At 37.8% G+C, this 15,492-nt stretch overlaps 1 protein-coding gene across 1 annotated transcript in view; it reads right to left on the bottom strand.

Moving 5' to 3' along the window:
* LOC103208151 (DNA excision repair protein ERCC-5) overlaps positions 1 to 15,492 on the bottom strand; it is a 114,429-nt gene that overhangs the window by 69,630 nt on the left and 29,307 nt on the right. Inside the window, exons 3-5 of the mRNA XM_042782697.1 lie at positions 11,221 to 11,316; positions 10,822 to 10,926; positions 10,513 to 10,607 (exon numbers count right to left, since the gene is read on the bottom strand). Coding sequence (XP_042638631.1) covers positions 10,513 to 10,607; positions 10,822 to 10,926; positions 11,221 to 11,316 — 296 coding nt within the window. The remainder of the gene's footprint in view (positions 1 to 10,512; positions 10,608 to 10,821; positions 10,927 to 11,220; positions 11,317 to 15,492) is intronic.

The raw sequence follows: 15,492 nt of genomic DNA, 5'->3' as shown, positions 1-15,492 counted from the left end.
ATAAATAAAAAGGTCTTTTGCAACAGATTAGCAAAATGGAATCGATGATTATCAATCTTATCTCCATTTATAATGATGTTGCTCATTGGTCTAGTTGTAAGGATTTTTGTTTTCTTTATGTTGAGGTGCAATTCATACTGAAGGCTGGAGTCAGATCTTCGTAAGTGCTTCAAATCATCTTCACTTTCAGGAAGCAAGGTTGTGTTATCTGCATATGTGTTTAGTGAGTCTTCCTCCAATACTGATGCTGTGATCTTCTTCATACAGTCCAGCTTCTCAGATTGTTTTCTCAGTATACAGATTAAGTAAGTATGGTGGAAGGGTACAATGCTGACACACGTCTTGATTTAAAACCATTCAGTATCCCATTGTTCTGTTCGAACAACAGCCTCTTGATCTGTGTACAGGTTCCTCATGAGCACAATTAAGTGTTCTGGAATTCCTATTCTTTGCAATGTTACCCATAATCTATCATGATCCACACAGTCAAATGCCTTTGCATAGTCAATAAAACATAGGTAAACACCTATGATAGTTGGAGCCGTGTGTCAAGTTGGCTGGACCACAATTCTGTGTGGTTTAAGCTGTTGTGATGTGGCTTTTCCCATGATGGGATCAGATGATTATGTTTTGAGCAGGCAATCTGTTGAAAGGGAGTTTCCCTAGGGGTGTGGCCTACTTCCAGTATATCTATGGACATCCTGGGAAAGGAGACATCCTTCTGTGGATCAGGATTCTGTTGTGCTGCCTACAACTGTCCATGAGTGAACAATCCACCATTTGGCCTGGAGATCTTGGATTCGTCATTCACTGGAGTCAACAGCCAGTGTACTGCCTGCCAGCCTTGAGGTTCTCAGCCCCTGCAACTGCAAGAGTCAGGAAAAGCCTCCAGCTTGACATGGAAAAGCCTCCAGCTTGACATTTGATACAGGAACTTTGGACTTGCCAGCTCCTGTAAGTGTGTGAGCCATTTTCCTAAGATAAATTTCTCTATATAGAAGCTTTACTGGTTTTGTTTCTCTGGAGAACCCAGTCTAACACAACACCATTCTGGTATTCTTTGCTTTCAGCCAAGATCCATCTGACATCAGCAATGATATCCCTCATTCCACACCCTCTTCTGAATCTGGATGGAATTTGTGGCAGTTCCCTGTCAATATACTGTTGCAACTGTTTTTTTAATTATCTTCAGTAAAATTTTACTTGCTTTGTGGTATTAATGATACCACATGATTAATGATTAATGATTGAGTTGAATAATTTCTGCATTCTGTTGGATACTTTTCTTTGGAATGGGCATGAATATGGATCTCTTCCATCACTAGCCAGATAGCTGTCTTCCAAATTTCCTGGCATAAATGAGTGAGCACCTCCAGTGCTACAACCATTTGCTGAACACCTCAATGGGTATTCCCTCAACTCCTGCAGCCTTGTTTTTCGCCAATTCCTTCATTGCAGCTTGGACTTCGTCCTTTGATCCCATTGGTTCTTGATCATATGCTACCTCCTGAAATGACTGAATGTTCACCATCTCTTTTTGGTATAGTGCTCTGTGTATTCCTTTCATCTTCTTTTGATGCTTTCTGCATTGTTCATTATTTTGCTCTTAGAATTCTTCAATATTGCAACTTGAAACTTGAAATTTCTCTTCAGTCTTTCAGCTTGAGAAATACTTTTTATTTTCTAACTCCAGGTCTTTGTATATTTCATTTTAGTACTTCGTCTTCTGGAACCACTCTTTGGAATCTTCTGTTCAGCTCTTTTATTTCATCATTTCTTCCATTCACTTTAGCCCTCTACGTTCAAGAACAAGTTTCAAAGTCTCTTTGAACATCCATTTTGGTCTTTTCTTCCTTTCTTTTTTATGACCTTTTTAATGACCTTTTGCTTTCTTCATGTATGATGTTCTTAATGTCATCTCACAACTCATCTGGTCTTCAATCACTGGTGTTCAATGTGTCAAATCTATTCTTCAGGTAGTCTCTAAATTCACGTGTGATGTAATCAAGATCATATTTTGGTTGGCTCTTGTGGATTTAATTTTCTTCAGGTTCAACTTGAACTTGCGTATGAGTAAACTATGACTCACTAAATTAATTTCTGAGCACGTAAATACATGGCATTGTGATGCATATATGAATAAGAACTTAGGCCCATTCCTCAAGGAAGGGAACTCAGGATATCCTGGAAGAAAACATCAGGTATACAAATTACCTAACAATTAAATGAAAGCTCTACGAGCGGCACACACAAGGTGCTGTGAGAACCCAGAGGAGGGAGAAACTTAATTCTGCCTGGGAAGCAGAAGAAAAAGTCTTCCTTCCATTTAAGTTCACCACTGACTGATGAGTAGGAATTTACCCTGGTAAGAAAGAGATGAAGTACATTCTACAGCATAAGCAGGGCACAAAAGCCTAAAGATGATCTGTATATTGTGGGGAAGAGTGTAACAGAAAGGACCCCAATGTGGCTACAGAATGAAGAGAAGGCTAGAAAGGTACTCTGCAGCCAGGGACTGGCTTGGACTTCAATCCTAGGTCAGGAGCTGTCAAACTACTGTCCACAGGCCATTCAGCATGCAACCTGTTTTTGAATGGCCAATGATCTAAGAATGGTTTTTACATTTTTAAAATTCTAAAGAATAGTATTTAATGACCCTTGGAAATTATATGACATGCAAATTTCAGTGCCTTTAAATAAAGTTTTACTGGAATGTAGCCATGTCCATCATTTACATACTGTCTGTTTTCAGGATGCAAGAACTGAAGGAGACTATCTGTCCCTCAAAACCAAAAATATTTATTGTCATGCTCAAATTCTGGCAGCCACTGCTCTAGGTTAATGGTTTTCAAAGTGGGTACATCCAAGCAGTTGCACAAGATGATCTCTTTGAGGAGGAACAAAATATCAGAACATTGTATTTATTATATTAAAATTTGTATTTATTGTCATATTAAAAAAATTAAGCTTAACTATTATTTATTTAAGAAGCTCTGGTGGCACAGTGCCTAAGGCATTTGACAGCTAACTAGAAGGTTGGTGGTTCAAACTTTCCACCAGCTGCTCCACAAAAGGAAGATGAGGTAATCTACTTTCATAAAGATTTACTGCCTTGAAAACCCAGTGGGGGTCATTATGAGTCGGAATCAACTTGACGGCACTGGGGTTTTAAAATTTAGTATATGAATTGGCTCTGGCAACCATGCTAAGCATCAAAAAGTCAGTGTCACACACACAGTATCCTCAGGGAAAGCATCGAGTTCCACAATGATGGTGCTAGCTTAAATCGCTAATTACTATGACAACCTTACTCATTCACTTGCTTTTAGTGAACTTCTTCATATTCAGTTCCCAGAATACAAAATGTTGCAGGAGTCACAGAGTATAATCATTATAATATTTTGTAATAATTGAAGAATGACTGTGAAAATCATTTGGATCAGAAAAGGGTTCCAAAGATAGAGCTGAATTATGCATTTTTCTTGAACTTCTTGACTTCTGACCTCATAAAAAGTCAAGTATCCCAGACAAGCTGACTTGATTATAGTAGCTACCAATGGCATTCATCCTAGCAGATACTTAAAAAAAAAAAAAAAAGTAACAAACTAAAAATAAAAACAACAAAAACAAAAGTTATGCTAAGGTATATGGTTTTTTGTTGTTGAAAATGATTAATTACTTAAAAAAATAATATAATAGCTCTAAAATGCACTATTACTATTGAAAGAAGACAACATCACAAAAGGTAAGAATAGCAGATGGTTAAGTTTAGGCTTTGAAGTCAAACAGGCTTACGTTTTACATCTGAATTCACCACTTACTAGCTGCGTGATTGGCTAAATTTAACATCTCCATGTCTCTGTTTCCTAATCAATCAAATGGGAATAATACATTTTGTATAAAGTTGTTACAGCATTAAATCAGGTTAAGTCAGCATAGTGCCTAGCACACAACAAGAATAGTTTGTACTTCTATAAAATCAATGAAAAAAATGAGACATAGAAAGGTAGTACTATGTTTCAAAAACACCCTTTTATTTGAGTGAAATTAACTTCAAACATTTTGATCAAAATTCTATAGAAGAATCCTGATCAAAAGAGGTAAACTGCGGAACAGAATTTCAAATCCTCATAGAATCCAGACTCTCTGGAGCACGGAGGCCAGATGAATCTCCAAACTATTGCCCTGATATAATCTTTAAATTTCTTAAAAAAAAAAAATTATTGTGCTTTGGGTGCAAATTTGCAGAGCAAACTTTGTTTTACATTCAACAATTTGTGTACATTTGATTTCATGCCCCAACTACCATCCCCAACCATAACAAACTCTCCTCCCCTCCCCTCTCATGACTACCTGCTCCCTGTGCCCTTCTTAACTATGCACTCCTGTCTATCCAGCTTTCCCTCTATGTGACTACTGTACTTCTGGTGCCCCATGGCCAATTGCTCTAAGGGGTGTATCTCAGAGTAGGGTGCATCGCCTTGGGATAGGTGTGCTACATGTAGGACTTTCTACTTTTGGGCTGAGGACCAATACATGAGAATGAGTCCAATTCTAGGCCCGAAGAGTAACTAACCCAAGGGTCATGGTCTTGGGAGTTCTACCAGACTGTATCTGACCAGTAACTCTGGTCATTTTTGTGCTTTTGGATTTTGGTCCACATTTTTTCTCCCACTCTATCCAGCATCTCCAGGTTTGTCCCTTTCCAAGTGGTTAGCATTGGAAGCTGGGCACCATCTAATTCTTCTGGTCTCAGGGTCCATCACATCTTGGACTAATTGTTTCCAGATACCTTTAAATTTTCTTCACTTTTCTTCACTTCAGATGACAGGAGACCAATAGTTGCATCTTACACGGTCACTCAAAAGCCTTGAAGACCCCAGTCGCTACTCACCAAAATAGGTTGTGGAGCAAGATTTGTATATACTATATTGTGCCAATTGAGTTTGTTGTCTCCCGAGACTATGGTCCTGAGTTGGCAGGCCCAGTGATTCTCTCTCTGAAGGTGTTTGGTTGTCTTTGAGAGATTACTCCAACTCTGTCTTCTGTTGCTTCTATAATGTGTGTGGCTAGCTTTACAGCACAAGTGCATGTGTAAGATTGTTGCTGCTGTTGTGTTTGCCATCGAGTCGGATCTGACTCATAGCAAACCCTCCTTGGGTTTCCGAGGCAGTATCATTACAGAAGTAGATTGCCCAACCTTCCTTCCAAGGAGTGGCTGGTGATTTGAACCACCAGTCTTCTGGTTAGCAGTCAAATGCCTTAGGCAGTATACCACCAGAGCTCCCAATATGTAAGATTATATTCAGCCAAATCTATCCTTGGTCTAGGGTATATTCTTGTTCACTGACCCCCAGCTGATCTTCTCACTTGTCTATGTATTTATCTGTAGCCTGGCATTTGGTGTTAGTGGTGATGCAGTATTGTACGTATACTATTATTTGCCCCTGTTGTCTATATCTTATGTGCACGTTTCAGTGTCCTTCCTTTCTCCAATGTCATCATGCTAGTCACAGACTCTTTCCATACTGTCCCTCCCCTCACCCAAATCAACATGTGACCCCCAACTAGTCCAAAATTTTCCCTACCCTTTCCCCACCCCAGTAACCTACAAAGTGAGTTTCCTTCCCTAAGTAAACCTTTCCTTTACTTTTTACAATAATGGGCTCATACAATATTTGTCCTTCTGTGACTGACTTACTCCACTCAGCATAATCTTTAAATTTTAAACCTGAAACCCAAAATATTGCCTGACGTCTTCTTTAAATCAAACAACAGTTTTGCTTTAAAGAATGTCTGCCTTGAGCACTGTGCTCTTTTAAGAACTATCTATATAGGACCAAATTGACAATGGAAACACAAAAAATTAGATCAGAAACTTAGGGGGTAGTGAGTGTACATTAATGGGGGAAGAATAATTCAGAAACAGAGGGTGAGAATAATTGCGTAACTTAAAGAATATAATCAATGCTGAACTGTACATGTAGAAATTGTTGGATCTGTGCACGTTCTGCTGTGTAGATTCTCAACAAAAACTATATATATAAAATAGAGTTTTTTAAAAAGTTAGCATCATAAGAATAGCAAGAGTTTATAATACTGAATCAACATTAATAAGAGAAATGATAAGTATCTTGTTTGACAGAGTCAAACACTAGTAGACTAGCATCACCAAACTAAAATACAGACCTGACAGTGATAATAAATGTGGAACCAACATAACTAATATTGTTTCCCCTTAATATAAATAAGAAGCTCTGGCAGTACAGTGGTTAAGGCATTTGGCTGCTAACCAAAAGGTCAGTGGTTCAAACTCCCCAGTTGCTCTGTGGGAGAAAAATGAGACTGTTTGCTTCCATAAAGATTTACAGCCTTGGATACCCTCTGGACAGTTCTACTTTGTCCTATAGGGTTGCTATGAGTCAGAGTCGACTCATTGGCAGTGGGTTTGGTTTGGTATGAGTTTAATATAAATAAGTAAAATAAAAGATGTCTCCTTCCGAGAACAATATGGGAGAAAGAAGGGCTGCTTATGCACGAGCAGACAGCTCAGGGGGCAGGAGGGCATGGAGGGATGGACACAGGGAAAAGGTAATTATCGGGAGGAAGTGGGAGAGGAGCTGTTGCATTATGGTAAATTGTGGTCAATGTCATGAGACAAAGTGTATGTGAACTGCTGTATGGAAAGTGAATTTGCTCTGTACATCTTCACCCAAATCACAATATAATTAATTAATTAATTAAAATAAAGCACTTTGCTGATAATCACAGTAATCCTTCTAATTTCCATGGAAAAAAAAAAAAAAAGAGGTTTCCTTCCAAAAACAAAACAACATACATTCTTTGGAAATATGTCATCTAGCTAACATAGATCTTATTCCAAAACCAGACTCACTGCCGTCAAGTTGATTCCAACTCATAGTGACCCCCTTTGGGTTTCTGAGGCAGTAAATCTTTACGGAAGTAGATTGCCCAGTCTTCTTCCTCAGAGTGGCTGGTGGGTTTGAACCAATTTTCTGGCTAGTAGTTAAATGCCTTAGGCACTATGCCACCAGAGCTCCTTATAGACCTTATTAATATTAAAAAATACATTAGAGATCGCCAGGTGTACCAGAATTGCTCCTTGCTTACCAATGCTGATTTTTTGAAAAGCAGGTCACAAGGGAAAAGGGCATCAATACTCCAAAATTGTAGAACACATTAAATATTAAATCAGGAAAATTAATATACCAAAACTAAGCTCAATCAAATAGTCTGCATTACACAGTTTATGAAAAAGTTTGGGCTCTATCTATATCCATAACCATGCTCAGTTTAGTTACTTACTATATATAGCTAGGAATAAACACCAGAATTAAGATTTTGTTACTATTAATAGTACATTGTTGTCTAAAGAGGAGTTCTGGTGATATAGTGGTTAAAGCACTCAGCTGCTAACCAAAAGATTGGCAGTTTGAACCCACCAGCCACATCACTGGAGAAAGATGAGGCAGTCTGCTTCTATAAGATTTACAGCCTTGGAAACCCTATGGAGCAGTTTGACTCTGTCCTATAGGGTCACTATGAGTCAGAATCAACTGGATGGCAGTGACTTTGTTTGTCCAAAGGATTCTAAGTTTAGAACCATTTCACACCACAAAATAGAAATTTGAACATAAACATAAACACATAAAATACATTCTTTTTGTATACTATATATACGTCCTCTGGCAATATGGTGATTTAGATATTCTGAACAACCCTGCTGATGAAAATACTGGATAAAACAAAAAAAGATCTGTTGAAATACATTCTGAAGAGTCACCAGAGATTGACAAAGGAATGAAAGTAGGGATCCTAGAAGGTAAGTGAGCTGTAAGGTTGCTGTGCAGTAAATTACCTGATATGGATTTTCCAGGAGCTCTGGTAGCATAGTGCCTAAGGCACTTGACTGCTAACCAGAAGGCTGGTGGTTCAAACCCACCAGCCACTCCTCGGAAGGATGGTTGGGCAATCTACTTCCGTAGTGATACTGCCTCAGCAACCCAAGGAAGGGTCGCTATGAGTCAGGGCCAACTTGATGGCACATAACAATAACATGGCTTTTCTAGCCATAAGTCTTTGTAAACTCAGTGGTGGAATTTGCCGTGAGCAACTAAGGAGCTCCTGGTTGTAAAAATCATCCACCTGAGGTATTTCTGTTGTGAGCAGCACAAAGCAATGTTCTCTCTCTCAGGTGCTTAGAATTCTGATGTTATGATTGGTTAGTTTGGCCACTGTGCCTGGCTCAAAAGGAGTCCTCCTAGAGGCAGAAGTCTCTCTCGGACCTCTGGCTGAGGAAGATGTGTTGCTGAGAGAAAGAGACACCGAGAGACATGCACTGCTGGGAGAGAGACTGTTGGGTGAGAGACGGTGGGCTGGGAGAGAGACTGAACGTTGTTCCTGAACTTGAATTGTAGCCTGGTGCCTCCCTAATAAATCCCATAATCTGTGAGTTCTGTGTGGCCATTGCAGTGAATTATCGAATCCAGCATTTAGGCTTTGGGTGCTGCAGGAGGAACAGTTGGTATAAGGCCTGGAGGGAGGCAGCATGTCTGGCCTTGTAGGAATAGGCCTTGGGTTACTGATGGTGATCCTGTCTTCCTCTTGCAGGGTTAGAGGAGGTCAGGAGATGTGGCCTCCTTGCCCTTTTAGCAAAGGTAAAGCTGGCTTCTGTCCTGGATATTTCTGCCAAATCCCAGAAAATGTAGTTTTACATTGATGACTACAGGAGGAATTAATCTAACAAATGAAGTCTAGGGATTGGTCAAGATGGAGAGTCTAAGGGGAGAATGTCATGTAAAGCTAGGATACTATAAAGCTTTATACTTTCAGTATAAAAGTAAAGGAAAAGTAGACTGACCACATAGAAGAGTGAATGAAAAAAATATGCCACTGTGAGTTTTGACTTGGAAGAGAGGGTAATAATTTCCTCAAAAATTCTTAACAATGACCTTGTAAAATTTATGTTACTTATGTTAAAATTAGAGAATTTAAGTCAAAATTGTTCTAGGTTAATAGTACTCTAGGAAACACGACAAAATTACATGTAAATCTCTAAAGAATTTTATGATTCTTAAATTCAATCCAGGCTTCAAAGACTTCTCAGAATGGATTACAGTTAAAATATTCAACACACAAGGAAAAAAAGACACCTCAAGTGAGAGCCAACAGAAAAGAGACCAAAAAGAGCAGAATCAGATATACCAAAATTTCAGATATCAGATCAAAAACAGAAAAAATAATAATAAGGCATGAAAATGAACCAGAGAATATTCCATTAAAAAAGTGGATTTGAAAAAGAGCTAGAGATTTCTAAAAATGAAAAATATGATTCATTTTTATGAAGACTCAATAAACAATTTAAAAAGCAAACTAGACACAAAAAAATTAGCAACCTGTAAAACATATCATTTCTCAGTTTTTAACTGCTGATCAGTTACTGAGAGGTGTGTCAGCATCTCACTAGAACCAAAAACAATGCTAACACACCATTTAAAGCTGCCTTTTCTATAGAGACAAACACAATGCAAAGGTACAGAATTCAATCAGTACGAATAACATCTAACATATATTGAGTCCTTACTCTGTGTCAAACATGGTGCTAAGTACATTGCAAGTATATATACTTTTATGATCACAGTCATCCTATGAAATGGATACTAATATGGAAACACAAGGTTTACAGTGGGACTCAGAAAGTGAGGATCTCAGTCACTTGATCAGAGTCACAAAATGAGTATGTGCAGGAACCAACATGCAAATTCCAATTTTGCCTAACTTTTAACCAACATAATATGCCAGCTATAACTAAATTAACAGGAGCTCTAGTGGCCAGCTATAGGTCAACAGAAATATAGCCTACCTGATGTTCAGTACTTTAAACCTTAGTAAACATATCCTCTCTGTAGTACAATTTTCTGATTTGTAAAATCAAAAGCTTACTGTGACAATTTAAAAAATGGAAATTTCCAAATAATGTAAATTATGTGATTAACACACAACTAAAACAATCCTTAAAATGAACTCCATTGATTTCTGTTATCAACATTGTGTAACAGAATTCTGTCACTTTCACAGTCCATTATGCTGCTTTTATATGTTATTATGCAGGCCTAATAGCAAAATCCTTCTATTCCCTTTCAGGAAATTCCATATTGCATCATATTGCATCAAGGAAGTTTTACACACACACACACACCCCACAAAACCAAATAATACTGTTAGTGTTTATGATATGCCTTAAAGTTCTAAAAGTTCTACATGCAAAAATGAGATATATGTTAAACAATACATATAAAATACCCTACAGATTACAAATTTCCCCCTTAGATAAAGAAATGAAATAAAAAGTAACAGACTGTGTTTAGGGTTTACATATTGTCCCTTGAATAAAGACAGCCAATCTTTGAGATGGATCCTAAAGCATGTACTTGCATATGTATGGGTGAGGAGATTTGTCTATGCATATAAATCTTGTATACATTTACCTACCGGTCTCTCCAGCTGTTTTGTTCTTCCCATGAGGTTTATATAGAACATAAGAACATCCTTTCACGTGGAAGTGGTCATTAATTTGTCGAAACCATCTGAAAACAAGAAGTTTGCTTATAGTGACAATTCCATAATAAAGACAGCACTATTCCAATTCTAGACAAATTTGGGCATAGTATAAGTTCAGCATATCTACTATAGGCTAGGGCTCAATAGTTAGACACATAGCTTATTATTTAACACTTATCTGTAATTTGACTTCTTTACAGACCTATAAATAGGTATTGCCTCTAAGTGGGGGCTTCATACCTCATAAGTGTTGTATTTCCAGTGAAAGGGCCAAACCTAATATCTTCAAATGGGGGTTGAAAACCCAAAATATGTAAAGCCTCTTCTTGGGTAATAGGTGGAAGACTACAAAAGAAACAGTGCCTTTCATTTTACAGTTCCAATCATGTACAACTTTAATGTCTGTCTGATTTGCAAACAATCTGGTACTATTTTTAATTAATTTTTATTTTATCAAAAATAATACATGTATATATTTACACTAAAAGGCTTATAACAAAGTACAGCAGTTTTTTCTTTAAAAAATATATTCTGGGAAAAACAAAATATATATTCTTAAAAATCTCTTATTATAGAGAAGCAACACCAAATTACTTTTGAATTTGAAGTCTGAAGATACCAATAAATTGACATACTTACTTTCCAGCTCCCATTGTGCTATATAAGAAATTCCAACAAGAAATTAATGAGGAGATACCACAAGAAGTCTTATATTGTGGCCGGCTTATGCAATACCTGAGAAAATAAAAGACTGTTTTCTTACTTGAATGACTAAAAGATATACATAACAGAAATATACAAACCTCATGACAACTAAAAATGTTAGCGTAATTAAAACTTTGATCATGTTAACCAATGTAAAACCTTTATTCACTTTAAATATTTTTATATGTATTAAATATCACAAATGTATAACAATAAATCATTCATTTTAATAGTTAAGTATGACCAACTTCTAATTGAAGTTAATGTTATAATTAAAAATTAGAATTAAAAAATTAATTACATGTAAATTTAGACAGCAACTACTAAAATTTTTACATAAATACCTAGTTGAGTTGCATACATAATTATCTGCAATATCAACAATACTGCAGAAAACAAAACCACTGCCCCTATGTATCACTTTTGCAGAGATTCTTCAACCTTTCAAATTAAAAACATACTCATTTATCACCTACTATATGAGTTCTGGTGGTGTAGTGCCTAAGGCATTTGACTCCTAACCAGAAAGCTGATGGTTCAAACCCACCAGCCACTCCTCAGAAGAAAGGTTGGGCAATCTACTTCCTTAGAGATACCACCTCAGAAACCCAAGGAGGGGTCGCTATGAGTTGGATCCAATTTGATGGCAGTGAGTTTGGTTTTTTGGTATATCCACTTGATGAGTTCTAGTGGTACACTGGTCAATGCAGTTGGCTGCTAATCCAAAGGTCAGCAGTTCAAATTCACCAGCCACTTGAGATAAAAATGTGGTAGTCTGCTTCTGTAGATTCACAGCCTTGGAAACCCTATGGGGCCACTATGAGGCAGAATTAACTTGAAGGCAATGATTTTTTGTTTTTGTTTCTTTGGTCTCCATTTAAGGAGTGCCTTTGTGGCACAAACAGGTACTTGGCTAATAACCAAAAGTTTGATGGTTTGAATCTACCTGAACATCCCTTGTAAGAAAGACCTATTTCTGAAAGATCACAGCTATTGGAAACCTTATAGAGCAAAGTTATACTCTGATACACATGGGGTCACCATGAGTCAGAATCAACCTGAAGGCAACTGGTTTGGAGTCAACTAGGCAAGTAGGAGTGACAGGGTGGTGCAAATGGGTGACACACTCAGATTCTAATTGAAAGGTTAGAGGTTCAAGTGTCCACAGAGGCACTTCAGAAGAAAGGCCTGGCGATCTGCTTCTGAAAAAATCAACCACTATGATGCATAATTCTATTCTGATACCAGAGAGTTATCATGAGTCAGAATCAACTTGATAGCCACTGATACTGGCATCAAAAACCCTTGGGTGATATGCCATGGCACAGCAGTTCTACTGTTATAGAAGATTTAAAAGTAACCTAATAAAATTTCCAAATGGCCATGTGTCAAGAGAAGTGAATACGGGTATCAAGAACTGAAGAGAAAATAAATCAATTTCAAGGAAGAAATAAGATTGGATTTCAAATTATTTTGCCCTCACTGCTTTCTAATGAAGGTGCTAATGAGCAGTCAAAATGAAAGGGAGAAACAAAACCTGTCATCACTAAGGACAGTTTCAGTTTTATCTGAGAAATTAAAAAAAGAACAATGATATATTTATAAAACGCGTGTGTGTGTATATGTGTGTGTGTATGTGTGTATATATATATATATATAAAACATTCATACTAATGGATACACAAGTCAACAATGACTTGTACCTTAACAACAGGATAATCATTAAGACTCTGAGATACGAAAGATAATAATTGTCATTTAACATACAAATTATCATTTAGGAAAGACTAAACTGGCTTACTATCACAGAAGAAAAATATAATTAGCATATTTATGAATAATTTTGTTTATACCTATTTGTAAAGTTCTTTAAATAAGAATTCTTACCCACAAAAATGATCCTAGCTTTAAAGTGTTTGATTATATAATTCTCATATTTCACACTAACAAGCTAACTTTCATAAGTGATCATATATTCATAGTTGTAATGAATATTCTTCTCTTTAATCAAAGGTCCTACAAATGGATTCAGCATTTACATCATCAACTACTTTCCATTTCTAATTTTTTTTTTTTCATTATATTGGTTGGTTTAGATTCCTGGTTGAATGGTTAAGAGCTAATAAATGGTGTATTCTCTAAATTCTTGTGTGATCACAAGTCTGTTGCTTTTTACACTCTAATGATTATCTGAATATAAATTTCTTGGATGACTGTTTCTCTTCCTGAGAAACTTAACTCCATGATAATCTGGCAACTTATGCTGCTACAGTGAAACCTGAGACCAAAGGGTATTTTCTTCTTGCATAATTTATTTTTATACTTGTGTGGAGCACTGAATTATTTAATATGGCCCTTCTAGCCATGGTCTTTATGATTCCAACCAGATAGGTAAGTGGGCTAAAACCAACTGCCATTGAGTTGATTCTGACTCATAAGGACCCCCACTGGGTTTCCGAGGCAGTAAATCTTTACAGAGATAGATTGCCCCATCTTCCTTCAGTGGAGTGGTGGGTTTAAACCACCAACCTTTTGGTTAGCAGTCAAATGCCTTAGGCACTGTGACACCAGAGCTCCTTAGGTAACTGGGCAGGATAATGCAAATGTGTGTGGCTTATGGTCTACCAAGGGACTGGATAGCATGTTAATAATGTAAATAAATACATTGCACCTGTGGTGGTTAAGTTTGTGTGTCAACTTGGCTGGGCCAGGTTGAGTGGCTGGGTAGCTGGATGTCATATTCCCCATGATGAAAATGACAATCAACTCCATGGTGGAATCTACTGTGAACAACTGAGTAGCTGCTTTGAGTAGGTGTCTGCTTCCCAATATATAAGTAGGAACTATGGTAATGGTCTCTAGCCAACACTGCTCTTGAACCCTGCATGTAGCCATGTTGTTGCTCAGCAGCCTGCCATGCTCTGCCAACCTTGGGACTTACAATGGACTTGAATTAACGGCCTGCCGTGTAGTTTGGTAACATCGGGACTGTGCTATTTTATTTGTTGACTTTGGGCTTCTTAGCCTCAGCAGCCAGTAGCTGCTTGAGTGAAGAGATGCCTCTAGCCTCAGTGGGCCGAGAGCAAGAGGCAGAGCTGAAGCCCACGGTGCAGGGGCTTTCACCTAGCCTCTAGAGCCTGGCACTTTGAACTCGGTCTTCTAGCCTCGCAAACTGTAAGAGAATAAACTCCTGTTTGTTAAGGCCATCACATTTGTGGTATACATTCTTGTCAGAGCAACAGTAGGTAACCTGAAAAGCACCCTTATAAGGGTGGAACCATGGAAATAAGATACATGGAACCCTAATGTAGAGACTGGTCAGTTTTGCCATATAACCAAAAACAAACCCAACACACCTCCAGTGAGTCGAACCTGACTCACAGCGACCCCTCCTTAGGCTTTGTAACACTTGCCTAAGTAGAAAAGAGGCCAGGCTAAAGGCCAGAAGAGACAAGCATGCTCAAAGCAGAGGCTGTCAACTGAGTGTTCCTGAACCAGACTTGTAACCTGCTACTTCCCTAATAAACCCCCGTCATGAATATTGTGAGTTCTGTGTTTCAACGAATTATCGAACCTCACAGAGAAGTAGAGTACTGTTGGGAAGGACAACTAGTATCAGAATTGTTTTTTTAAAAAAAAGTTGCAGGGAGAAAACAAGTCCCACCACAGACCAGTCTTGGGCTGCTGATACTGACAGTGATTCTCTCTCCCCCACATGAAGTCAGCAACCAGATGCTACCACTGTCGACACCATTTTGACAACATAGATACCCATACCTCTTTATTTATGATTAAAATTCAGTAACTCCACCAGAAAAGGTCTCAGTGAAAAATCTGTATCAATTTTTCATTCCTGGACATTATTTTCGCTTTCAGTCTGTAGACACTAGACTTTCTTTACTTCAGGAATAATTTTTCAATTTGCCTTTTAAGTATTTTCTTAACTAGATTTTAAACCTTGCGAGATCAAAGACCATGCCTTGTGCATCTCTACAGTTTCAGCAAAACAATAAAGGGTTCAATCTAATATTTCCTTAAAACTTCACACAAAAAATTCCGGCAAGATGGCAGACTAGGCAGAAGGACTGCACAGATGCTCTTCAACAAAGAAAAGGCAAACCAATTAACACAGACACAGAAGATAATCTTGGACCCCTGAGCCTTGAAGGGAAGGATACAAAAGTGGACTAAACCCCAACTAGCAGA

The sequence above is a fragment of the Orycteropus afer genome, unplaced genomic scaffold (assembly GCF_000298275.1).
Source record: "Orycteropus afer afer isolate SDZICR_OR568_19922 unplaced genomic scaffold, OryAfe1.0 scaffold00417, whole genome shotgun sequence".
In the NCBI taxonomy this organism is placed as follows: Eukaryota; Metazoa; Chordata; class Mammalia; order Tubulidentata; family Orycteropodidae; genus Orycteropus; species Orycteropus afer.
Note: the sequence above shows the minus strand (reverse complement) of the source record. Positions and strands in the feature narration are given on the sequence as shown.